Genomic DNA, 27,585 nt, shown 5'->3' on the forward strand with positions numbered 1-27,585 from the left:
TTTTTGCCACTTGAGTTCCTTGTCACTGCTGGGCTGTGACAGACTTCAAAGTATGCTCCTCACTCACGGTCCTTACTGACTGCTGACCATGTGGCAGAGTGTCCCCCTGAGTACCATGCAGTTCCTTCCTAGGAAAAGCATTCATTTATTCACTGAACAAATGTCTGGTAAACTGATGTCAAGAGGCAAGCAGGGTGTACCATAGCCAGAAGTTCCTTATGGCGGATCAGAGAAATGTTCCAACAGACCAGCTATGGCTGTAGATAACCAATAATCTGAAAAACCTGCAGCATGTGAATATAGCTGCTTCAAACAAAGGCCACGTATGGATGTGTTGCAGAGGTATAATGGATGAGGTACAGCTGTTTATTTATTTTAGCAAAACTCATTTAAGTTGCACATCACAGCAGGGTAGGCAGGTGGAAAGAAATGCTACCCACACATTACACACGGAGACGAGTCTGAGAGCATTCAAAAGCAAACAAGGAAGCTGAATCTTCAACGTGGCAATCAGTGTAGACTGATTTTCCTGGAAGAAACCCCATTAAAACTGGCTGTGATGTTCTAATACTGCGAAGGAAATGACCTTATCTCATACAGGGCCTCCACTGTCTGACTAGAGATGAAAAGTGAGAACCACATTTTCCCAAGTAATGGTTCACATCGGGGAGGCAGGTTGGAGGCAGACTGTGCCCTGCATCTTCCTCAAATACAAATTAAGCCTCCCCCATCTTCAAAAGTAAACAGGCACACAAACACAAACAGCAATCCTGAGCAAGCGAGTGTAGCATTCAAGCACTCCGTGTTTCTTATGAGGGTGTGTAGGTGGGACAACCAAACTCCGCTGCCCTCCTCGGGGAGCCATCAGGTAAGCACGCACCAGAGGCCACCCATGATCAGAGCTGAGGGAGGGGGATCCTGGGGACCTGGCAGACTCTTGCCCCTGGAAGACAGTTTGGTCCTGAAGAAAGACAAGGGCTGTGCGTTCAGACAGAGCCGAGTGGAGCCCAGGACGTGCCCTGGACCTGCTGTGCCCTATAAGCACCGGATTCGGGTGCCTGAAGTGAATTCCTCTTTTTGGCGACATGGTCCTTGTGCATGTAATGACAAATCACAGCGCTGTTGTGACAAGCAGGCTGGAAGCAGCATGGCAGGTCATTTGTGATATGTAAATCATTATGAAAAATGGACAGCACTGTAATTCTAGTCCAATTTTTTAAAAAGTGTCTGCTGTGTCCCAGTCCTTCGCTCTTCTTGGCGACAGAGCTGCCACCTGACATGTCACAGCCTTCTCACCTGAGTTCATGCACGAGGCGACCAGACGCCGTCACCTCTCCCTCATGAAAGGGCAGCCCAGGAACAAGGTGGAGAGACAGGACCTCGGTTAGTCTCTCCAACGTGGGATGTGCCTTTGAACAAGCTGTACCGACCAAAAGCTGACAAAAATGGTGAAATGGCTTCTAAGAAGTGGGCTGAGGAATAAGCGAGAATCAAACCCAGACACCACTCACATGTTTCCACTTATGTGGGGTGCCTGACCTACAGGAGAGCGGGAATGATCAGAGCATATTGTATCAGCCTGGTGCTGGTGGGTCACACCTGTAACCCTCACTACTCAGGAGGCTGAGATCTGAGAAATGCTGCTCAAAGCCAGCCCAGGCAAGAAAGTCTATGAGACTGATCTCCAATGAATCACCAAAAATCCAGAAGTAGAGCTGGGACTGGCATCAGCCTTGAGGGAAAAAGCAGAGAGACAGCATCCACCACTAGCACACCGTTAAAAGGCACGTTGTATCTATGAATTAAAACTTCATAATGCAAGAAAGATAAATGAAGCAGAGTGGCAGGAGGGGGATAAGAAAGAACAGCAGAGGGATAAACACATCCATCAGCGTATGCTATTTGCATGGATGGAACCACCCAATGACCCACCCCAAATTGTGCAAACAAAAACGGGGTAGTGGGGGTAGAAGGTGTGGCTGACTGCACTCTTATGCTGTTCTTGGATGCAAAGATGCTGTGGGACCTCTACTACTATGAGAGGTGCAGTGTGTTGGGCCCACACAGAGCTGCAACACTGCTCCTGTTTAATGGGCTGAACACCGTTTCAGAGGCTTCCTGTCCTTGCCTCCTTGGGAGTGGACTCTGTTCTCCGCAGACCCCAGCCGTGCTTGGCGGGGACCACGCTCACGATGCTTCTGTCTACCGGTGCTCCTTCCATGACTTCTCCAGTGCAGCCCGATTCACTCCTGCGTCCATTCTGCCCATGTTTCTAGAGCCTCTGTTATGCCCCCCCCCCCCCCCGCTGCAGAAATTGATGAGACACAAGACTGGCGGCTGCAGATACCTTAAGGCTAACATCAGCTGAGTTAGCAAGTCAAGGGTTCAGGGGGGCTTGGAGAGATGAGAGAGAGTGCATCTCTCTCACACCTCCACCCTTAATCTATGTTAACGAGTGCCCAGGCCCAAACCTGAGTGTGAAGGTATTTGTCTCAACATCGACTAGTGGCAGGTTTAAATAAAATGCACAGAACAGGCTGTGAGATTGTGCCTGGAAAATGGTGGTCTTCCGTAAAACACAATCAGAGGAGCTGGAAGCACTTCACTCTGTCTGTGACTGTGGAAGATCGAGGCCAGGCAGGAAGCAGCCAGCATGGCTCTGCATCATCACCCAGCATCATATGATTGGCTCCTCTGTCTGAACAGTGCCTGCCTTCACCATCTCCTGCCATTAGAAGCCCAGTTCCATGAGGGTGGCAGAGGCCCTGCTCCAAGACCTTATATTGTGGTTTGGTTTCTGGACTCTGTTCTGTTCTATTGATCCTGTTTGTCTATGCTGATGCCAATAGTTCTGAGGCTAACTGTTGCTGGTTTTGTCACCATGCTCATACTATTGAAGGCTTTTTGAGATATTCAGTCCTTTATATTTCCACATGGAATTTAGAACTAGTTTCTCAATTTCTATAAAAATCTGTTGAGAGACTGAGTGGCATCTGCTTAGGTCGAACGCACAGTTTAGTGATCTTGACTCTAAGATCCATGAACATGGTATGTGTCTCCACTTATTCATGTCTTCTTCTTTTATATTTTGTGACACATGGTATCCAGGTCTTTTACGTGCTTTTACAACTACTTTATATTCTTACCTTACTATAAATGGTATGTTTCGGAATTCAGTTTCTGATTGTACACAGCTCGTATACAGAGATTCCATAGATCCATGTACCCGAAGGTAAATGATTCAAAGGAAACACCCATGGCAAAAATGCTCAGGATGAACCAAGTCTGAACACAACTGGTGACAATGCAGGAGGGACCTCGAGCTTCTCTGCATCAACTTAGTTGTGTACTGGATGAGCAGGATTTTTTAAAACTTACTTGGTCTAAACCATGTGCTATGGTCCATGAATAAGACGGGCTTGCTGTAGTTGGTTTCTATGTATTAATCTTGTCTGCAATACTAACCTCACATACGTGTTCTAGTATTTTTTATTGATTTGATCAGATTCTTTTCATAACTATCATTTGCATACACAAAGTTTAGTTGTCTTTTCCAATCAGAATGCTTTTTATTTTTTGCTTGCCTTTTGAAGTAGTGAGTACAATGGTTTTTTTTGTTTTGTTTTGTTTTTGGGGGGGAGTCCAGTCATGGGGCCTCAACTCTGGGCCTGGGTGCTGTCCCACAGCTCTTCAGCTCAAGCAAGGCTAGTGCTCTACCACTTGAGCCACAGTGCCACTTCCGGATTTTTTCTTTTTGCTTATGTGGTGCTGAGGAATCGAACTCAGGGCCTCATGCATGCAAGGCAAGCACTCTACCATTGAGCCACCTTCCCAGCCCCAAATTTAATTTTTTCTTTTTGGCAGTTGTGGGGGCTAAACTCTGGGCCTATGTGCTGTCCCTCAGCTCTTCAGCTCAAGGCTAGCACCCTACCACTAGAACCACAGTGCCACTTCTGGCTTTTTTCTGCTTATGTGGTGCTGAGGAATCGAACCCAGGGCTCATGCATGTGGGGCAAGCACTCTACCACTGAGCCACCTTCCCAGGCCCTTGAATACAATGTTTGATGGAAGTGGTGAATGGGTATTTGCTCTATATTTTAGGGAAAAGTGTTTCACCATCCTCTATTAAATGTAGTGTCTCTGTAGGCTTTCTGAAGGTGCCTTTATTAGCCAGGAAAGTTCCATTTGATTCTGAATTTGCAGAGTTCTTATTAGGAAGGAAAGTGGGTTTTGTCAGTTGTTTCTCTTGCATCCATAGAGATGATTGTATGCCTTGGTTTTTCTCTTAGTTTATATATGTGATTGTTTTATTAACGTTGAACCATCCTTGAATTCCTTGTGTAAATCTCACATGGAAATTTTACTTCATCCTTTTAATATATTGTTATGTTACAGATTGAATAAAATGTTATGAAGAAGTTTTGCATTTCTGTTCTTGAGGGATATTAGTTTGACATTTTGTTTTCTTATAATGTCTTTAGTTTTCAGGGCAGTGTTGGATTCCCAGAATCAACTGGAACATAACTCACCAATACAATGTCTTCAAGTTCACTCATCTTTTTCTCTGTGTCTCTTCTACTCAGCAAGACTCACTGGGCTCTTTCTTGATTCCTGCTCCCTGACTGCAGCCAGCACACTTCCTTCCTCTAGTTGGTAAAGGAACTAGAAGCTCCCCTTGTAACCTTCCTGTCCCTCAGGGACCACTGTCCACCCCAGCCTTGCTATAAAGATTTCCCAAGGGAAAACACTTAGGAAATTAACAACTTGATATAAAAAAGCCAGGGGTATACCAAGAATAGGACAGAGAAGTCCATACACTCACAGAGCTTGTATTCTATCAAGGGATGATGGCTGAACGCCCCCCCCCCCCCCACACACAAGTGCACACATGTACGTACACAGACTCATGGTACACACTGTAAGTCATGTGAGGCAACTTCAAACAATGCTAGGTAAGTCAGGGTGATCTGATCAGTGGTGACAGGAAGCAGAGAGAAAAACACTTGACTGGTGTCTACCAAGCATGTGTCTCTGAGTGGCACGAGAAGGAGGAGGTAGCGAGGCAAAGGTTCTGTGGAAGAGCAGTGTTGGCTGAAAGACCTGCAAGCACTGAAGTCCTGAGTGAGAAATGCGTATCACTGAGTGATACATGCCATACAGAGAGAGGGCAGAGGGATGGGCAGGTAAGGGAGAGAGGGTGGGAAGTGCTGATTGCCCTCATCCTGACACACCAGAGAATATGTGCACAGTGGAGTGTGGTAGGTAGAACTGTGCCAAACACACAAAAAAGTCAATGAGAAAGTTTCCTGACATTCCTCTCCTCTTACACGATGCCAAGCCAACATCAGAGAATCTGGCTCACTCTTCCTGGAGCTACAGCGCCTCCATGCCCCCTCCCAACTGCTGGCAAGCAGATTAGACCAGATGATGTCTTGTAGCTGCTGCTAGGCCTGGTCCAAAGCCACCTCCCCACGGCATGTCCCAGCAGTGTGGTGAGCCAGCGTGAAGCATCCCCAGAAGGATGGAATGGTGGAAATGCCATCTCTTGCAAAGCTGCTATATAACCTCCCAGAGATGGAACTGAAAAGAGGGCCAGGTGTTCCAATATTCTCTTTCCACTAGAAAAACGTGGCAACAGCAGTGAGGTTGTTCAGTGTGGGTTGCTGTTTACAGTCATAAGCAGGACCATTTTCCAGTTCCCGCCCCTCACAGTCTGGTGCAATTGGCTCTTTCTCGCCACTGGGGCGGTGAGACTGGATGAGACAACAGGAGATTTGAAGACTATATGAATAAACTTGATTTTGGTCCCAGCTGTAGGGCCTGCTTGCTGTATGACCTTGGGTGAGTCATTTAATCCACCCTAGGCATTGTTTCTCTCATTTTTCCCATGCTTTTCTGGAGGAGGGGTAATTAGCTGAGCAGGCGACACCAATATTCTTCAAAATCCCTGGGGGAAACCGAGGCCAACACTCCCTCCATGTACATATATGGGAGCCCAGTGCTGAGCAGAGACATGCAGGAAAAACAAACCAGGCAGGGGCAGAGGAGGGAATCAGAATTGTTCACCAGTAAAGTACCCTTTTCCCCCTTTTATTCAATTTAAAAAATACAGAGACTAAACCAGATTTAGAACTCAATGGCACTGCAGCCATCTGGACTCAGCCATAATGGATCCTGGTCACTTCTCTCTTGTTTACCAGCCATTGCTCACTGGGAATCTCAATGAGATGACTTTTTTCAAGGCAACGATTGTAAAAGAGCAATCCATACACATTTTCAACGTAAAGTCCTCCCTGCAAGCCTTCCATGCCCTCGTGGGTGCGTGGTCCAGTGAGACACTTCCAAGGCCCACCTCAACCCATAGATCCTAAAGAATTTAGGGGTTTGCAGGGAGGGATCTATTTTACCTGTTCTGAAGTGAGTAAAGTAATATGTAATAGTGTCTGACACTGTGTACATAAGAGATACTGGAGACCAACGGGAACTCATTTGCATATGTCCAGTGGAATGAGCTTGTCCGTTAGTGGATACACACTGGACAGAGCATGTCCACACTTGGGCTCTCCATTCCACCTTACACCCAAGCCAGTTCTTATCTCCAGTGTAGAGGCAAGAACTGGAACCTCAGAAAGGTCAGGGGAATTGCTAAAGATCACAGCGATGGAGGGAAGGCATTCTCCCTCAGGTTCATTTCCACACAGCTGCAGTGCTGCTCTGAGCCCCTCAGGCTGGGAAAGCTTCATTGTGACCCAGGAAAAAGACTGCACTAAGATGCGACTGAGCTATGTGGGTTCTGATGACTTCAGATCCTCAGACATCTAGAACATCCTCAGCAGCCATTTTTGCCAATTTGCAACCGTTCTGAATCTGATTTCTTCACCTCTTCCCAAAGTTCATACCACCTCTCAATTGAACCCATCTGTGAATTTAATTAACCAGCTGCCATAATGGTCTTGCAGCTCATTAATTAAGATCTTCTTTGAAGCCAGCCCTAACCCGTTTACCCTCAGCCATCCCTGGAGACTCTGGTGCAGCTCCAAAGAGAACTGTTTATTTTAACCCACATTATAGGCTCGGCTTGCAAGTCAGCTTTAACTCTCCTATCTTAAAAGAATGAATTTCTCCAGGGACAGGTCGGAAGCCAGCTCTGAATACAGTTTGCCAAAATTCCAACACAAGAAATTGTTTTCAAATGAGCTTGCTGCTGCTGTTGTTATTAGGTAGCTAAGGATTGCCACTCACAGAGTCAGGCTCGGCTCCACTCCTAAACCCATGAAAGCGTTTCGCTGTGGAGAGTGCATGAATAACCAGAGACCACAAATAATCTCCTGTGCTCTTTCCTGCAGAAAACCAGCAAACACAAGTCATCTTAAGGAAGTGAAGCAGAAGAGAAAAAGTTCTGTATGGGGATGCTCACTTTCTCTCACTGATTAACTATTGGGCCTGTCTGAGCCTACTATCTACATGAAATACATTATCAATCAAATATATCAGTTCAGTTGCTACCTCCATAGTATGGAACATACTGCTGCCAGTAATATCAATGCAATGTAACTATAATGAAAGCACTGATATTATATCAAGTGAAAAACAAGGTAAAAAAAATCAAAAGCCTACTACCATTACATAAAGTTGTAGGGTGTTACAGACAGAGATTGCAATGAAAAAGAGAGTTTAATTTGGAGTTTCCAGATCATAGAAGGGTGTGTCTGCACATTTAATTTTAAGTTAATACCAACGCAACAATACAGGCCAGAGCACCACAACTCAAAGTATGGTATAAACATCCTAGCACACTTGTTCTAGTGGTTCGACTCCATCACACAGAGTGAAAGGCAATTGATAGAAGATATCCCCATGTCATTAGATGCAGAGAAGAAATTTAGTGAAATTCACCATCCCTTCATAATAAGAGTCCTGAACAAATTAGGTCTAGGATTGTACCTTAACATAACAAAGGCTCTATGTGTGGAAAATCAGAAGTATAATTTGCAGACAGACATGCAGCTCTCTCTTGCTCAGCTTGCTTTGGCTGTTCTGGGTCTTTCAGCAAAGATTAGGGGGAAAAGAAAACCTTATACTTTGTTGCTGGCAATGTAAATTAGTGCAGTCATTATGGAAATCAATATGAGAAACCTTACAACATGAAAACTCTGAAATATTCCTGCTGTACCACTCAGCACACAACAGAGATAGCCCACACCCATGCTTTGATACAGCATAATATATAGTGGCCAAGCTATGGAATCGGCCTAGCTACCCATCAACCAGAGAAGATATAGACAGTATAGCACCTACACACTGTATTGTCTATCCATAAAAATGAGTGAAATCATGCATTTGCAAGAAAATGCTTGAAGGCATGTTGAACAAGATTATCTATCTATCATCTGTCTTTCATCACCTATCTACCTTGATCTCCCTAAACTTATCTATTCTATGTATGTATGTATGTTTGTATCTATCTGTCTGTCTGTCTGTCTATCATCTGTCCTTTATCATCTATCTACTTATACCTACCTATATCTATGTCTATGCATCTATCATATATTATCTGTTCTTTATGTATGTATCTATCTCTCTATCTGCATCTATCTATTTATTTATCCATCCATCCATTCTATCCATCATATCCTGGTCATCATTGCTTTGGAGAAGTCCAACTAACAGTGCCCCATCAACACACTTTGAGAGATCGTGTGTTGAGCTGTCATCCATGGATTCCAGTAGACGCATTCCCTAGCATCCAGCGGGGAAGAGCCTGGGATTAGGATCCTGCACTGATAGCTGCTTTGTGAGCTGTTCCACTCTCTGGGTCTGATTCTTCATGTGAAACCATTGTCAGTTTAAGCGGACTTCCTGAGAGGTGGCACCACTGCCCAAAGACAGCTTAGATCGTCCTCTGCATCACGTGGCTCTGCTCCTCAGAGGTGTCACAAACTCCAGATCGCAGAGACCTGACCCACTCAATCCTAAAGAAATCACAGGGCCAGTTTCCTCTGATCTCTCCACCAACAGCACACAATATAGTCTTGTGTGTTTTGGTTTAAAACATCCTAACTTAGGTACACTATTGATGCATTAACACTGTACTCACAGCCAAGCCGGGGCTCATTCCTAGGCAAGCTAACCTGACTCATGTTTTCTTCTTCCAACACACTCCAGCCTTCTAGCACACAGGGGCAGTAGCCAGTGCTTTCCTTTGTCCCCGGCGGTTAGGTTACACAAAATCATCAATAAAAAGACAGAAATGATGCTTGTTAAGAGTACGAAAGTTGAAATAAGAAGGCAGGATGACATTTCATTAGAACTCAGCCGGGGATCTGTATCAAGCAATTCTCTTTTTTCCTTTTCAGTCATCCCACACATGCCTGCAAAGACCATCAGACTGCCACCACTGTTGGTTTGGGGGTGACAAAGCAGTGTTAGTGGATAGGAAATTTCCCCCACACAGCACCCACAAACAAAGCGAACCAGGCTTGTTCTTGTCCACACCTTACAGATGCAGGTAGAAAGCATGGGGTAGGGTGGCGTAAGAGACTCCCGCTGCAATGTCAGCTCAGGCCAACCCCTGTCCCCAGGCTGCATTGCTCTTCTTGAGCTCCATCACCCCCAGAGCAGGGTTTTGGCCCTTCCTTCCTCCAGAGCAACAAGGGCAGTGATTGCAGCACACACTTACTGAGCACTAACTATACGCCAGGTGCTGTGCTGAGTGCTTTGCCTGTAATCACTCGGGCAATCTTTACAACCACCCCATGGGTTGGTTCCATCGCCACCACTCTCATTGTGTGGACGCAATGGCCAGTGTCACCCATGAGGAGGGAGGGAGAGGGAGGAGAGTCCGGGTCTGTTTTCCAGCAGTGCCACGCAGGGCCCTGGCAGGGCTGCCGCCCGCTCCCAGTGCCTAATGTCAGCCTCTCTTCTTTGCTCGTTGTCTGTGAGCCCCTCAGGGGAGAGAGCCTTGTCTCATTCCTATCTGTACCCCATTGACTTGCAGCAAGTAGCCGCACAGGGTGTTCAGGTACATCAACCACACAGCAAACAGAGCCTCTCTGTCTTTCCTGTGCCATGCAGACTTGGGCCCTGGTGGCTTCTGAGCAAGCATTCATTGAAGAGGAAGATGGTCAGTGTTTTCCATGAGCAGAGCCTTCTGGCATGGGTAAGAGGATCTGATGTGCTCCGTTCCTGCCCAGCGGCTCCTGGCAGGCTGTGGAGGCTGATCCTACTTCGAATTACAGCTGACACACTCGGGTATCCAGAGTTCAGTGAATGACTCATGTCTGAACAGAGCGAGCGGATAAACAAGGGTGGGAGGGGAAGGAAGGGTGCGGGGAACCAGCAGTGTGTTGGAGGCGATGAGACGGAGCGAGTTCTGAGTTCTGCTTCCTGCTAAATTACCATACGTGCTCATTGTATATGCGCCAGTAACTGCTGGCTGCCGCTCATTTACATTTGATTATTATAGTTGCAATTTTTAATTGCATTGAATATTTCTGCCACTAATTCCGTCAAGAGCAGCGTTCTTGGTGCTTCTTGTGCTAATGGAATGCCGATGGACAACCAGTGGCCTCCATTTCCCCCAGATAACGGTGAGCACGGTCGTCATAACTACCATCACAATCAGGACCTCCGTTCTGAGTTCCTCCTGTGGGTCTGGAGCCAACGCAGGTTCTGGATCATAAGAGAGGGCGCAGAAGGACTTCTTGTGTGCTAGAACTGAGGTTCCGTTCTGGCTCAGCTCTTTAATCACTGTGGTGTCCTTTAAGCTACTGCTGTTGTGTGAGCTTAAACCAGCTACTAACCCTCTGTGATCTCCAAAAACCTTTGTGTAGATAGCACACGTTACGGAACTGCTGTGGAAACTGATGGGTGGCAGGAGCGTAGTAATGGCGACTGTCGTGCTGGGGTCATGGCTTCAGGGGTAGAGCGCCTGCTTAAGCAGTACTGATCCCCTCCCCCCAAAAAATCTGCTTAAAATGGTGACTGTCATTTATTTCTCTTGATCTTCCAAAAGATGCCGTTTGTCCCCATGGTTGCTACCTTTGCCGGGAGCTTCCTCGAGCTCAGCCGGCCCAACGCCTCATAGCTCTTTCCTCTCTTCCAGCTGACGCACAGCCAGTCCGAGGCATCTCTTCCAAGTTCACAGACCTGACACTCTCGGCGGCCTGCAGGACGGTACCCGGGTCTCACAACTTGGTGTGCAAAGCCCTTGTGGCAGGGCCAACATGTGGCAGAGGGTGCTGGGCTGCGGGCCGGCCCGTGGTGGTGGATGCTGTGCGGTGGTGACAGACATGGTAATGCGCCACTCAGGCCTGCTCCTGGGACTGCAGACGCACACGCACATGCTGGCTGAGCTGAGACAGACACCTGCACCAGAACTGCTCCCACTGCCTTCGCCAGGGCGTGTCCTGGGGACAGGCCACGGTGACCGCTGGTCAGTGTGGGAGCAGAAGCCAGGCCCCTCGCCCTGACCCTGACACCCCCGTGGGCCTCTGGGTGTCCCTTGTCAATGCACCGAAGCCAGCTGCTCCCCCTGCTCGGCCCTCCCTGCTCCTGTGGACGGTGCTCCTCATTAGACCCAATTTACACCCAACATGGTGACTTGTCACACCAGCTTCATCTCCATGCCGTCTCCCACCACGCCCCGACATGTCTCACACCTGCCTAAGCACACCCTCCACACCCAGCGCCCTGCCTGCGGTGGGCTTCTCTGCAGCACAGCCTTCCTCCCGCCACAAGCAGGCCGATGGGCCCTCCTCCCAGCACGCGCCTGGAAAGAAGGAACAGGTCCCTGCGCCCTCCACATCTGTGTGTGTCTTCGGGTGCTCAGCTGCCGTCTTCCTTCCGGCCACATCCCCATCACTGCACCGCCCAGCCCGGCCTCCGGTGCCTGGCGGGAGCTCAGCCAATTTCCATTTGCTGTGTGAAAATCTGCTCACACCCAGTGCTGGGAACCTAGTGGATATCTGGTAAGGCTGCGGCTGTGGCTGCGGCTGCACTGCCGCTCACTGTTGGGAAAACGCAGAGGCTTTTGAAGCTTCCCCTCTCCCTTAAGTGTAGTCTTGCAGGGAGTCTAGAAGGTGCAGATCTGTACAGTTGCAATGCGTACGGCAGCAGATGCATGTGCACGTGTGCAGGGGGGGTGTGGGCATGTGTGTACTCAGCGTTTTACTGCTGTCATGAAATGCCCGCCTCAGGCTGCTGATCGTGAAGGGAAGGTTCACGTCGCTTCCGGTTTCGGGAGGTTCAGAGTTCGCGACCTGGTCACTCTACTAGTTTGGCCTCTGGTGAGGGTGATGGGGGGGGATCACTGAGCGGAGAGCGAGCCCAGGAGCCAGGGGTCACAGCCTCACAGAGTGGGGAGAGGATGGGCAGAAGAGGCCACCGCTCACACACAGACCACTACAGGAGTTACGAGAGACACACTACAGCTCCTTAGTGACCCAGTGCCCAGGGGTCTGGCGTGGAGCTGGCCTCTGCAGCGTGGAGGGAAGGCGAGGCTCTCCCCGTGGATTAGGGGTGTAGGAGAGAGAGAAGAACCAGAACTACTGAGGCGTGAGCCTCGGAAGGACGGAGCCACCGTATGGGGGCAGCATGCCCGGGAGGGCACAGGTGAAAGAGGCTGAGGTCTTAGGCTGGGGGTGGGAGGGAGGCCCAGGGTCCGATCGCTAGTGGGCTGCCAGGAACAAGGGAAGCCAATGCCAGCCAGAAACACTGCTGACATCAGACTAATGCTCCCAATCAGCATCCTCCACAACAGACCGCGAGGAAGCAGAGACGTGGAAAAGCTATATAACCTTCCTGGTGTGCACACATCCTTTTTATTCTGAAGGCCAGACTTGCCTGCCTTGAACTCATAACTTTGATGCGGTGCCGCTTCTCAGTATCGCCACAACCACTGACTAGATTCTCACAACACCAAGAACTCACAGTCAGTGAGCACCAGCTGTGCCCTGGGCCTGTCCACGGACTCACCGGGCATTCTTAGTGACACCACCAGAGGGCACAGAGATGAATGAACTGAGCAAAGTCACACAGCCAATGACAGAGGAGCTGGGATTTGAACTCAGGAGGTCCAATCACAGCCCACACATGACAGGATTCAAATCCATCTAACTGTCGTCTTGGCAAGCGACTGCAGGAGACAAACAAAGCTGGCGATGGTGGCCAGAGGTAGGCCATGGAGAGGCCAGACAGGCTGTCATGTTCTCAGCCAGACACTCATTCGCTCCCTTGCTCAGACACTCACACGTTCACTCATCTGGTCATGGCAGCCGCTCTATGCCAAGGACCCAGTGGCGTCCAGGTCAGCAAGAAGCTTGTGTCTCACCAGGAAAGGAGACGCTGCCTGTCATGGCACTTCAGATCCAGTGGAGCCCATCTCTATGGCCTGGCCAGGGCTGACCGAGTTCAATAAGACAAGGTTGCAGAGTCCCCTGGGGAGGCCTCGTGTGGACAGGGTGTCCTACCCAGGTGTTCAGGCCGTGAGGGGACACTCAGGCACAGGGATGGCTGGTCATTGGCCTGTCTGGATGCTCAGAGAACCACAACACTGTCAAGTCTGTACTTAAAGACTGGTGTGCAGCAGAGGCCTGGAGGCTGAGGCCTAGGAAGGCACCTGCTTGGGACCTCCTCCCAGCTCCTCCCCCTAGACCACCTCAGCCTTGCCCTGGATGGCCAAGTGTGGACTCTGGCAACAGTTTTGTCTATGATGAACCTTTCTGTCAACTAAATCTTGTTTGTGTCTATGAGAGGTGGTCTCTAGCTTCAAAGACATAATGTTTGTAAGATGCATGTGTACATTGGTAGAGATCAGGGAAAGAATAATAACAAATTACCAGTTGCAATTTTTTTTTGCTGGACCTGGGGCTTGAACTCAGGGCCTGGGAGCTGTCCCTGAGCCACTCTGTGCTCAAGGCACTCTTCCATTTGAGCCACAAGCCACTTCCAGCTTTTTCTGAGTAATTTACTGGTGATCAAAGTCTCAGACTTTCCTGCATATGCTGGCTTTGAACTGAGATCCTCAGATCTCATCCTCCTGAGTTAGCTAGAATTACAGGCATGAGCCATCAGTGCCCCGCTCAGAAATTTTTTTAATGAGATGGAAATAAACAAACAATATGGAAGACTGTTAAGCCCAAAAGTTAGACTTGACAATGTCTCAACACTGGAGAAAAACAGAAAGACAACATAAATGAATTTGAAAGGGACATCACTACAAACACAAGGAAAAGCATGAATCTTAAAATTGAGATAAAATTGGAAATTCGGGAGCACATGGCTTATTAGAACTAACAATCGTAAGGGAGGCACAGGAATGAAGGGACAAAGGGTACACAAATGTAGCCGTGGTACTCGCTAGACACTATGTTGTATTGAACTGGGGGGAAAAACTAGGAGAGAGCAAGGGAAGTACATTTCTTCCAAAAAGAAATGTACTCATTACCTGACTTACGGAACTGTAACCCCTCTGTACATCACCTTCATCATAACAATAAATAAAAAACCCTACAATATATGAAGAACTAGAAAACCTGAGCCATCCTCTGTATAAGAAGCTACATTTTTCTAGATTCTAAGGTTAGAGATTTAAATGTCACTACTCTTGCTCAATAGTACACTGAGTACCGAGAACATTCCGTGTGGGGCCTGGCTTGCTTTTATGGGGAGTTTCTCAGGCAGGGTCAGAGAGAAGCCTCTCTAAGCAGAGACGAGGGCACAGGCTTATTCAGGGAGCAGAAGTCAGTTGAAAAGTCTTGTGCTGCTGGGGTCTCACCAGGACTTCTTATGAGATGGCACTGGGAAGGCCTCTGGGGTGAAGATTGTAGATCCTGACATGGAGCTAAGGAAGATCCAAAGATGAGCTGGTGCTTCACCCACCAGCGCGACACCATTTGCTGGGGCGATGTCTGGTGCCTCTGACAGTTGTTACCAGGGACACCGATGTCACATGGTTACAGATGATGGGTAGAAAGCCGGCTCTTTCCTGTGGGAGCAACTGATGGAGATTATGCCCATGAGCTTCCGTTTTCTTCTTTTACTCTTGTTTTTGGTGAGCACAGATTAGCTGTCCAAGGGGGTGATATTGTGTTATTTCACACATGCACACACGAAATGTCCACTCACCAACTCCACCCAGTCATCACGCTTCATTCTCCTCCTCCCTCTTTTCATCGTATAATTTCAACAGGTGTCACTGTTCTACTTTTGTACATGCACATCCAACTGGAGTTACCCTCCATGCTGAAATCCATCGCATTTCTTGTAAGAATTGTTTAATAAGCTTAGCAGCCTTCATGGACTAGAGCTATTTTGGCCTATACCAACAAATGTCCAGAATGGTCTCTCTTCACAGAGACTGCACTTTCCTCTCTGGTCTCTGGAAGGACCTCAGCTCATGGGTCTGGGCAGGAGGCATCGCTGCCTTGCTCCACTGGGCTGGGTTTCTCCACTGAGTCACCTGAGATCCCCTGGCTGTGGGTGTCCAGTTAGTGTGAACCCCACAAGCCTGGTGTGCTCACTGACCACCTTTTCGGGGCACTTCCACCAGGGCCAATCTGCCGAGAAGCAAGGAGACAGGACTGCCACCCAAGGCTTGGAAACCAGTGCTCAGATGGGGTTGGGCTTCCTTTCAAATGTCACAAAACATACTTGTGATTGTGCCAGGTTAGTTTTTAGACCCCTGGAACCAGTGTTCAACCTAATGCCATGCCCCATCTTTACATCACCAAAGAAGAGTGGACTCGGGGTACGCAGACATTAAACCGGCCTGTTCCTTTCAGTTGACCTTAGCTCTGGACTTCTGATAGAGCCTGCAGAAATCTTTCAGTGAGCTAGGTAACATACAGACACTTCATACAAATTAAAAGCCAGCCCTTTCCTCTGCCTCGTCCTGAAATCAGCCACGCCCTGGGCCTCTGTGCTGAAGACAGCATGGCATCTGGAGCAGGACGTGTCATCCATTCTGTCATATGTGGTTGGCACTCCCCTCGAGGAGTTCAGACACGGGCGGAAGCGTCAGGTAAAACCCGGTGAGTAAGTGTGAGGACAGCAGCGAGCCTGCAGACTCCGGGGAGGCCAGGAGAAGCAGTGGTTTCCATGCAAACACGCAGCCTTGCACGCGTGAACCGTGCTTGTGCATGTGGCTCTCCTTGGTGCTGCTCTCAGAATGTGGCTCTGCCCGGTGGAGGTGCAGAACTAAACTAACCTGGAGATCACTCACGAAGACACAGGCTCCACTTCTCCAGCCAGCGGCCGGCGGAGGGCTGGGCAGATGGCGGGTGGAGGACAGCAGGCATGTGAGCACTGTAGAGAACCCAGCGGGGAAAGAGTCCCGCTGAGCCTGGCTCCACATTCTCACCCACAGAATCACGAGCCAAAATAAATAGTTGCTGCTTTCTGCCCTACATTTCAGAGGTACTTGTCTTGTAGCAAAAGTGAACTGATAGATGCTCAGTTATGTGTACCGCCAGCTGGTTGACACTCGGAACTGTGAAATATTGTTTTTGTGTCAAAGAGAAATCCTCCCCTGCTGTTTGACATTCTGGGTGAAAATCTTGAAAATCTTACGTTAGTAGGGATTTCTCAGCTGTGTTTTGAACAGCCTCGTTGTCTGACCAGAAAAAGGATAAGCTCTTCCCTACTGATCTGAAAGAATCCCATCTTCTTGACTGCTGGCTGGCTTTTCCTGGGAAATGATGCATGTGGCTCGCCCGATCATTCCTCAGATACCCTGGAGCCTCTGGTGGAGAAAGTTGCTCTATGCCTTGGAATGACTTCCTTGCCCAAGCAAAGCTTTGCACTTCTCCTGACCAGAGTTGCTTCCAGTTCATGTGTGGTTTGATTAGAGCTTTTGTGTCTCTGAGATTCTAAGATACCTTAGAACCCATCAAAGCCTGCACTCTGGTGTGCAGTATGTCTAGCTCTGCCATCTCCACGGGTCAGGGGCACAGTGGCTGCTCGTTAAATGGAAGCAGTGTAGAAACCGTTGTCTGCCTGAGCTCAGCGGCCTCCATGGGAAATGGGATGACAATGGAAACAACAGCATGCACGCTCTCTGCTTTAAAAAAGAACTCAAGGGCCCAATTCTGCAAAATACAGCACGCAGGGGTCATTTCTGTGTTGCATACACCTGCTGCGTATTAGTGCGGAAGGGAATATGGTCAGATGGGCCCCGTTTCAAATTTGGTTCCTGTATTTAAATAAGTGCCTGTTCCTGAAAATTTCTGGTCATCTCTGTTTCCTCAACTATAATATGTGAGTGACAGCTCCTAATGCAAAGTATGTTTATAGGTTTTTTTTTTAAACACACAAAAAACAAGTAAGACTTCATGTCCATTAAGATGGCTACTATCATACACACCCATGCACATGCACACACTCCCACATGCATGCACACACACGCATGCGCACGCGCAACACACACACACACACACACACACACACCAGCAAGCACTGGCAAGGAGCTGGAGAAGCTGGAACCTTCATGCAGGGCTTGCAGGGATGTGAAATGGTGCAGACACTCTGGAAAACAGTATGGTGGCTTCTCAAAAATTAAAAGTAGAATTTCTGTATAACCAGCCATTCTACTTCCAAATGTTTACCCAAAAGGATGAAAACCACGATCTCAAACAGATATTTTGAGCATCCTTGTTTAGTGCAATATTATCTGCAACAGCCAAGAAGTAGCAGCCATCCAGGCAAAGAGAGAGGCAAAGTACGGCATGTCTATCTGGTGGATTGTTATTCAACCTTAGCAAGGTAAGGAATGTCACATGACTCATGGTCAAACCCTGAGGACATCATGTTCTTTGATGCAAACCAGTGACAAGAAGGCAGGTAGTGTGTGAGGCCCCTCCACAGAGGCAGAAAGAGGCAGGGTGATGATCGCAGATTGGAGATGAGGATGATGCAGAATTAGAGGCTTCATACTGAGCTTCAGGTTCGGAAGATGAGGAAGTTCTAGAGGTGTGCTGCAAGCCACTGAATGTGCTCAATACAGCGAGGGACCGTATCTGTCCTGAACAGATGCTCTGTAAATGTTTGCTGAATTAAGGAGGGAAGGGAAGTTTGGGGGGAGAGAAAGGAGAAGGAAGAAAGAAGGAAAGAGGAAGGACAAGGGAAAGACAAGAGGAAGGAAGGGAGGAAAGAAGGAAAAAAGGGAGAATAGAAAGGGGAAAGAAAGGAAAAAAGAAGGAAGGAAGGAAGAAAGGAAGGAAGGAAGGAAAGAAGGGAGGGAGGAAGGAAGAAGGAGGGGAAGCAGGCAGGAGTAGATCACATGTCATTAAAAACATTTTTGACGTTTAGCTTTGACTCTCTTTAGTAGCATGACTTAAAAAGTCACCCCTCTTCCCTGAACCCTATTCTGTCACCTCTTGGGAAATGAGATGTCAAAGGTAGAAATCTGTCAGTCACATTCCCTGGTAAATGTGAGCCTGTAGCAGAACAGGAGGGAGAGCAGAGGTAATGATACACGTAACAGCACTGGGAGGGAAGGAAGACGTGCTGTACCTGGATGTTGGGAAGTCTCTAAGGTAATTCACTGAGGAATAGGTCAGCAGCAGCAATACTCATGGATAATAGGACAATTCTCTTCCCAATATCCAATTTCGCCAACAGGACCAATAAACTGACTGACTGGCACAGCTCCAAGGCTGGCTCTATGATGAGAAACAAAAAGGAATAAAGGTCAACCCCTACAGGATGCTCCAGGAGACATTAGACCTCCAGCTCCCTTTCTCTGCCATGCATGAGCAGTAAAAGAGCTGCCCTGGCGCCGAGATGGGGCTGGAAGTGCAGGGCATTTGCACTTCTGAATTTGAAGGCAGCTCTGTCTGTTGCAGGCAACAGCACACTTAACAGAGAGCACTGATCTTGGGGTCACTGACACCTGAATCTGTATTCAGGCACCTCCACTTCCTAGCTGGGCCAGGCCAGACAAGTGCTTCATAGCGCACAGCGCCACACGCACCTGTCTGTCAGCAGGAACTCTACGGGAGGAATTTTCAACAATATGGCAGACTGCATATCCTGAAAACAGGAGACCTTCTGGATGACACAGTGCCTTCCCATCTGAGGTCACAACAGAGAAGGGAGAGTGGAAAACAAGAAAGGCAGGCTGCGCCCGGTGCATGTCTACCCTGGGCACATTAGCTGAACTCAGTAAAAGCAAACAAGAAGCATGCATTGTAATCACACCAAAGAGGTCAGCCATGGGCTAGGGCCTGGGAAGAGTGCCATCTGAGACCATGTCGGCAGTAGGCTTCTGGAAGCTGCATTCTCAGCAATAGAGCAGTATAGGGATAAGACATGAAATGCAGAATAGCACACAACAATGATACAGAGGAAATCTGTCTGCCTCGGGCAAGGCTGGGTGGAGGGAAAAGAAGGCTTCTCTAGCAGTCCTGACCTTCCACCCTCCAGGAAATGGTGAATCTTGACAATCAATAACACAGTGTTGACTGGGTTAAGAAGCAACTAGGAATGAACCTTTGAATGTGTCTGCAAAAGTTCATCCAAAAAAGATGAGTTGGGTAGGGAAGACCTGACCTCAATGAAGATGGCAGCATCCCACGGCCGGGGGTCTAGATGAAATAAAGAAAGGAAACAGAAGAGCGTCTACCAGCTTCCAAGCTGCCTGCTCTACCCTCTCAGCCACAATGACTGTCACCTTTGAAATCACCAGCAAAAAGAAATTCTTCCTTCTTCCTTCAAGTTGTTTTGCTCTGGTGCTCTGTCATGGCAATCAACTATCACAGATTAGAACCAGAGAGATGAGGTGTGTGCTGTGACTACTTGATGAGGCAGTTCTTAAGCATTTGGAACAGGTTTGTAGGAGGAATTTGGAAGCGTTTGGGGGGGGTGTAAGATAAAGTTAGATGTTCTGATAGGAGCTCCAAAAACCAGAATTCTAACAGGAATACAGAAAGTGAGGCTTGTCAAATCTGAGATGAAAGCTAGACTTCCATCAGTACCTGAACCGGAGACAGTTCTGTCAGAGTTTGTCTGTGCCCTGAGACTTTGAGTGAGATTGAGTCTGATGTACTGGTTAATTCCATGTAGGAAACTGCAAGGCACCTCACATTCAGACTACAGCATGGGGTTTGCTGGGTGCCTTTAGCTAAGCTCACAGTGAGATCTGTGCGCAGAAAAGCTTGAAAAACTTGCCATTTGGCCAAAAAGAAGTGTATATCAAATTGGGCCAAAAAAAAAATGTGGCTGCTGAGAAGATTAGGGCCAATAGAAAAAAAAGCAAATATTTTTAACCTGGACAATAGAAAAATATTTCAAGGGCATCTCAAGAATTGGTAGATTCCATCCATCACAGGTTCAAAACTGAACATATTTTAAAGATTTGCCCTCAAAAAAAGAGAGTTCCTCCAGAAGCGGCTTGCTCACACATGGCCACGGCAGGAACTGTTTTCCCAGAATTCATCTCATCACACTTGCAGTCCAGACACTCAGAGGCTACTGCAGCCATGGTCTAAGAAAGCCCAGCTAATTCTCCAGCTTGCAGCAGATGTTGGCTTCATCCATATGATGCTGGTTTGGAAGGCATGAAAAATTCATGTTACAGGGGCATGGAGGCTTCCATCCAGATTTCAAAGGAAACCTGGTGGTGATGGAGAAAGAAAGCCATGAACATGAAGCCTATGATTCAATGGAGACTCCTGGAAGTGAAGAATTCAAGGAGCATAGAATGTCTACCAAGGCCAGCTGCAGGCAGTGAGTGGAGCTGTCCCAAGAGAGACTGAAGGTGGTGCAAATGGCAAGGCCATCAGGCAGGGTCTTCTGAGCACTCGGAAACTCACATGAAGGTGCCGTGTGCCCTGGGTGCCAGACCCTGATCTTAACGTTTGCCTTGTTAGTTGGTCTTGCTTTGGTTTGATTCACCCTTGCTATTATCCCATTTCTTCCTTTTGAGATGGAAATGTATACTCTTCCCCACTACACACTGGAAGCAGATAATTTTTTTTTTAATTTTTTTACAAAAGTTTACAGCTAAAGATTTGTCTTGAGGGGCTGGGAAGGTGGCTCAGTGGTAGAGCGCTTGCCTTGCATGCATGAGGCCCTGGGTTCGATTCCTCAGCACCACATAAGCAAAAAGAAAAAAGCCAGAAGTGGCGCTGTGGCTCAAGTGGTAGAGGGCTAGCCTTGAGCTGAAGAGCTGAGGGACAGCGGCCAGGCCCAGAGTTCAGGCCCCATGACTGACCAAAAAAAAAGATTTGTCTTGAGTGTCAGAGATGACTTTGAACCAGGGCTCTTGGACAGTGATGAAACTTTGAAGACCCTTGGAGATGGACCACATAAATTTTGCTTTATGAGCTGGATGTGATCCTCATGGAAGGGGGCAGGGTGGAATGCTGTGGCTGAAGGAGATTCATTGGGGGATGATGGTTAGTCCTCTATCAACTTGATGGGGTTGAGAAGGATCTAGGAGGTAGGTGAAGCACACTGTGGGTGCATCCTTGAGGATGCTTCCAGAAGAATTATCTAAGCAGGGGCAGGGAGGGATGAGGAGATATGCCATGAATGTGGGCAGTACCACCCAATGGGGCTGTCTGTCTGAATGAGGCAGAAGGGGCAAAAGAAGCCTGCTGGTCCAGGATCCCGCTCTGCTTCCTGGCACCTTGTGAGCTGTCCTGTGCCCCCTTCCCCCTCACCAGTTCCCACCATGGTGAACTGACACCCTGAAACAACAGGCCTAAAGAAATCTTGACTCCCTGGAGTGATTTTGCACTGCTATTCTGTCTCAGTGATGACATTCTAACCTTCTGAACTTTGGGGTACTTTACCACATGACCTTGATAGCCCAAGGTTGAGAACTAGTGCTGAGCTGCTTGCACACCAGCTGCTCCTGAAAACCAAGGGCAAACACCTTTTGGAGGTATTTATGGAAATGTTGAAGAAAAATATTATACAATTGAGTAATGCGACACAGGGAACAACCCTCAAATCTTTGTGAAACAGATCTTATGTTGATACCTCGTTAAGGAAATCTCATTTATGAGCAAGTTAACAGAACAGCCTGATCTAAAAATCAACACTAGGAGGGCATAGAAAAGCAGTACATTAGAGACACATTGGTATTTCCCAGGGCATTCAGGGATAATTTAATATAAGAAATTCCTTGCAATATAATATACTACATTAGCAGAATAGAGGAGAAAAACCTATATTGTCATTTTAATAGATGCAGAAGAAAACATATGACCAAATTCAATACTCATTCATAACAACAATAATAATAACAATCTACAGACTGACAAAAGCTATCTTCCAAATAGATTAGAATATTTCTCTTTAAAATCAGGACCAAATTCTCCACCAAAGTAGCATCATGTTAAGGACGAGGCAAAACCATCACTATTTGGAGACAATACAAGTGCTTAATTAAAAAACTTACAGAGGGGCTGGGAAGGTGGCTCAGTGGTAGAGTGCTTGCCTTGTATGCATGAGGCCCTGGGTTCGATTCCTCAGCACCACATAAGCAAAAAGAAAAAAAGCTGGAAGTGGCGCTGTGGCTCAAGTGGTAGAGCGCTAGCCTTGAGCTGAAGAGCTGAAGGACAGTGCCCAGGACCAGAGTTCAGACCCCACGACCAGACCAAAAAAATAAAAATAAATAAACAAATAAATAAATAAATACTTACAGAATCATAGGTTAGTGAATATTTTTGCATAGATAATCAATCCAAAAAGCAAGTGGCATTCCAGTTACCAGCAATAAGTATAACGCACTGTCCTGGAAAAGGTACAAAAGTGAGGAAGGTTTGTGTCACCATGACAGAATTCCTGAGCTCACTGACTCAAAATGAGGGAAGGTTGAACCTGTGGTTGCAGCAGTTGCATTGGTTGCAGTCATTGGCCCACATTATGGTGGGAGCATGTGGTAGAGGAGGTTTGTTTGCTTTGTGGAGACTAAGAAGTAAAGAGAGAGGAAGAGGAAGGGCCTGGTCCTAACAGCCTCTTCAAAGGAACACCACAAACAATCTGGCTTCCTCCCACAGGTCCTACACCCTTATGTTCCCAATAATACCATGAATTAGGAGCCAACCTTCCAACATAGACCCAAAGAGGGCATTCCAACTCTGAACTACAACAAGAAATATCAGGTCCCTATGATTAAATTCCACGATTTATGTTCAATTGCTTATGGCAAATGCTGTAATGCTTTGATGAAAGGTATTTTTTTTAAAAACACTAATAAATGGGGAGAAATGCCATGTTCCCAGATTTGATCATAAAAATGTCATAACCCTCCAAATTAATCTATAAATTCAATGCCTTCCCTGTCAAAACTATAATTCTACTGGAACTTGACAAATTGAATCTAAAATCTATCTGGAAGAACAAAGGAGGAAGGTACCCAAGACAAACTTAAAGGGCAAGCTGGGAAGGCCACCAGAACCTAAATTCCTAATAAAACTACAATTAGTACGAGAGGGAGAGACTGATAGGGGGAGAAACCAACAGATCAGAGATGAGAAACCTATGCAAATGTGGAAACATGACCAATGACAGACGTGACATCTGCAGGTCAATGAAGAAAGATGCAAAACCATCACAGTCATCAGACTGATAAAGTAGGTTTTTATTTAATGAAGGCTTCTATGTGTCTGAAGCAACATGCATGGATGAAGGGGCAAGCTCTAGGCTCGAAGGCATTAGCATTGTACTTAATCGAGAAAAGATTAATATTCATGTTGGATGAAGAGTTCAAAAGTTAATATTCAAAGAAAATCAACTCAGAGACCACTGCGGGGGCACCGTGCCTTTTGCCATGGAGGAGTCTGGGGGCAGTGAGCCGGTACTAGATGCTAAATCTGAAGTCACCAGCCAGCTTATAGATTTTCAGTGGAAACTCAGTATGGCTATGAGCTCAGACAGCTGCAGATAACTGAAGTATCCTAATGATAAAAGTGGCAGATCATTCTGGCCAAGTAAAGAACAAGTCCTTTGAAATGACAATTCCTCAGTTTCAGAATTTTTACAGACAGTTCAAGGAAATTGCTGCTGTTATTGAAACTGTGTGAAACTCTTTGGTTGATACAGTCCTAGCATCACTTGAAAATTATGGACTCAAATTTCTGCAAAAGAACTACCTAAGGACCAAATGATATTTATCAATGAAAATATGACTTTCCACTTTTTAAATAATAAAAAATAGAATACACAGGAAAAAGAAAGAAAGAAAATCAACTCAAACAATTTTGAAGTGTAATCTGAATAAGGTACTTAGGAGTAAACCTAAATGACAACCAAGCATGCCAAAAACTTACTTTAAAGGAGTTTTCTCTTCCAGCTAGGACATAGCAAGTCATGGGAGAATTATCTCAACCCAATCATGAAAAGCAATTCCGAACCACTGTAATCTCACAGTTCCTTTCAACCCAGCAGGGAGAGCTGAGGTAGGAATAAAGACAAACACGTGATGTGAGTTCTGGAAGTGGATGAGCGTTCATATGAGAAGTGAAAAGCACGTCTGCCCGCGTCCCCTCCAGAACCCCAGAAGAACCAGGTGCGCGCTATTGGTCGTGGTGGAGAGAAAGCAGCTGGAGCTTTAGTGAATGACTCACCTGCATGCTGGTAAAATGGACTTGAATTTCTAGAGTGCCATCTGCAGTTAGGCCACACCTGCTGACTCCTTTCAAAGGTTTCATGCTAAAGGCTCAGGGGGCAGAAAGGATGAGGGCTGAAGGATTCCTCCAGGAGGTACGGCCTTCCCCAAGGACATTAGACTCTCTGCATCACAGATCGGAGGGGAAGGCAAGCAGTAGCATGTGCAACAAGAAACAAGACCCAGGTGAATATGCCAGGTCATTTTCACACGATAAAATCTGCCACAGTGAAAATAATATTGAAAAAAAAAAGAGTCCAAAGTATAGACATGCCCCTCCTCCGACAGCCAAGAGCAAAAGAAGCTTCAGAAGTCTCACGGTATTACACAATTTATGTAATATGCAAACGCATGCAAATGACATCTGAGTATTTTTGCTTAGTGATACATCTATATCTATAAAGGCAATGCAAGCACTATAGGTTGGGAGGGTGGGTGGCTATGTGGGATGGGGGTATGCATTCAAGTAAGCAAGGCAATAAATAGGCTGGCCAATATTTTTGTCAGTCTGAATTAAAATGATTGTACATTTCTTGGAGAATTTATTTTGAAGTTTAAGCAAGAGAATCCAGGAAAAAGAAACACGTGGCACATATAAATACTTGATAAATACTGGTTGTTTTCGGTCATTGAAACAACTACCAATTCAGGCTTTCAGGATAAAAGTCTCTGCAATGTATTAGAGCATTTTTTATTAGGACATGTTATCTGTACATGTACCCATGCTCTGTGATGCTTCCACACATGCCTATAATGTGTTCTCTCAAATTCGATCCCTCTTCCTCCAACCCTCCCTTCGGACAATTCCAACAAGGCTATTCCTAGACATATAGCCAAAGGCATGCAAATATATCCAAACATAACAGTTTCCTGTAGCACTGTCCACCACAGCTGAAATACAGAATCAGCCAATGTGCCCATCAATGGCTGAGGAGTAAAGAAAACACGGCGCACGTGTACCCAATGGGGTGTTAGCCCGCCATTACACGTCATCCATAGAAGAATGGGTAGAACCGGAGATCCTGTTAGGCCACATGAGCCAGAGATGGCCTGTGCTCTCTCATGTACAGAACCTAGGAAGGGAAAGGGAAGAATGGTAATGTAAACAGGTTCTCTTCAGGGAGAGAGACCAGTGGAAGGAGGGGGGACAAAAGGGGAGGGGAAGGGAATATAAACGTCATCAAAGGACAGTATTTCTTAGATATAACTGTCTTCTGTGCTGTTGGCCAAGTCAAACCTTCTTGATGACTTTGGAGGTCAAGTGGTGATTTGGTTCTAAATCCTGAGCTTTGTCACAATTAAATCCCAAATTTCCAGGTCTGAACTTAGCACTTACATCAGAATAGACACTGTGACTCTAGATTTTATATTCTGAATTTAAGCGATCTCTTTTAGGAGGAAGCCATCTGAAACTTGTGCAATGGTGAATGAAGACCTGTCCACAAGGAGGCGGTAGAGGGGAACTTGGTGGAAGGAAAGGGTCTTTCAGAGGCAGAAGCAGAGAGATGCTGGAAGAACCAATGTGGAGATGGACAGATGCCAAGAGATGCTGGGAAGCCCCTGAGCCACCAGGAGCTGCCAGGGGTAGGAAGCCTTCTCCGGGGCCCACACGGGAAGCACATACTTTGATTCCAACTCCTGGCCTCCAGACTTCCAGGGCGTGAACTGCTGCAGTTTTACAGCATCCAGTTTGTAGTCATTTGTTATGGCGGTCACCAGAAAATGCAGTGGGAATGCCTCCTTCTAATACCTTTAACATTTCCTTCGATGAATACAAGAGAAATCAGGACACATGGGTCCAAATCCCAGAGATTCTTCCTTTGGTTCTCCAGTTCTTAAGTTTTCTTGCCTGAAGTGAGAGAGCAGGACTTAAAAGATAACCAAGATTGCTCTGATCCTAACCCTAACCCTAACCTTCACCCTCCCACTCCCTTTGATGAGCATGCAAGGCGGAGGAGGTGGGGGCTGGGAGGCTGAGCTTTCTGGGGAGGAGGATTTCCCACAGTGTCCTGAGAAGCGGCTTCATCCGCCGGAGCAGCACCGCTGGCCTGCCAGGAGTCCAGCTGCTCCCGCTGCAGTCCTGCACTGGTTCAGAGGCCACAGCTGGCACCATCTTGTCTCCCTGGAGTTGAATCCTGCTTCTGCCCCTCCTGCTGGTGTCCCTGGAGGGCTGGTTTGTGACAGGACCCCTGCCCCCAGATGCCAGTGGACGGCCATCTTCTCTGCTTCCCGCCCGGCTGCCTCTGTCCTTACATCTGCCAACTTGCTTCGAAGAGGGTTGCCCACGGGCCCCGACGGCGTTGCCTGTTGTTAAGCGTTTGAAGTGCTGCTGGGGGCCAAAGGTTCAAATCCAAGACTATTTTTAGCACAAAGGGGACTGGAGCAGACTGGGCTGAGAAAATTCTCCAAGGACAAGCTCTATCCATAAAAAAGTAACCAGCGGCTGCGTAACGTGGATTTTTACTGTAAAATAGGGTGTCAACTTTGGGGAGGCGGGCGAGTTTCTGGGATGACTGAGTCAGGAATAACCTATTTGTCTGCCTTTCTCTCTGGGTGGGCTCCACTTCCGCTGGGGCTTCTGGGTCGGATCTGAGGCACAGTCTGGGATGATCCAGACACTCCGTGCATCCTGTGACTGGTTTCCCCCTCCCTGACGGTAGGGGCCATGCTGCTAAACATACCTCCCAGAGCAAGAGGGCAGGGCCCGGCAAGATTCTTCTGAGTCATGCAGCCAGTGTAGCCGAGGGCCCTGGGGCTCCACACCACATAAGCATCTTCAGAGAACAAGTTCTTGCTACTCTACCAGGCTGCCTGGCACACACAGCCTTTGGCACAACTTCTGAGCCCAGCAGACAGCACGGTGGTCCCTATTCACAGACCAATGTTCACAGAGAAGGAGGCTCTTGCTCAAGGTACCCTCTTGTGAGGGACACTTCCTCCTTTCCAAGTCTAGGCATTCCCCATCCCCC

General features: G+C 47.4%; 2 protein-coding genes across 3 annotated transcripts in view; one reads left to right on the plus strand and one right to left on the minus strand.

Annotated features, from left to right (window-relative positions):
• Stk32b (serine/threonine kinase 32B) overlaps window positions 1-27,585 on the minus strand; it is a 175,422-nt gene that overhangs the window by 74,871 nt on the left and 72,966 nt on the right. The gene's annotated exons all lie outside the window — the stretch shown is intronic.
• Window positions 23,756-24,054, plus strand: LOC122099784 (COMM domain-containing protein 6-like). The gene is given in 2 exon segments (XM_042670319.1): window positions 23,756-23,907; window positions 23,909-24,054. Coding segments are annotated over 2 exon segments (252 nt in total). The 5' UTR covers window positions 23,756-23,779; the 3' UTR covers window positions 24,033-24,054.

This window comes from Dipodomys spectabilis, unplaced genomic scaffold, assembly GCF_019054845.1.
Source record: "Dipodomys spectabilis isolate Male_0828 unplaced genomic scaffold, ASM1905484v1 ptg000532l, whole genome shotgun sequence".
Taxonomy (NCBI): Eukaryota; Metazoa; Chordata; class Mammalia; order Rodentia; family Heteromyidae; genus Dipodomys; species Dipodomys spectabilis.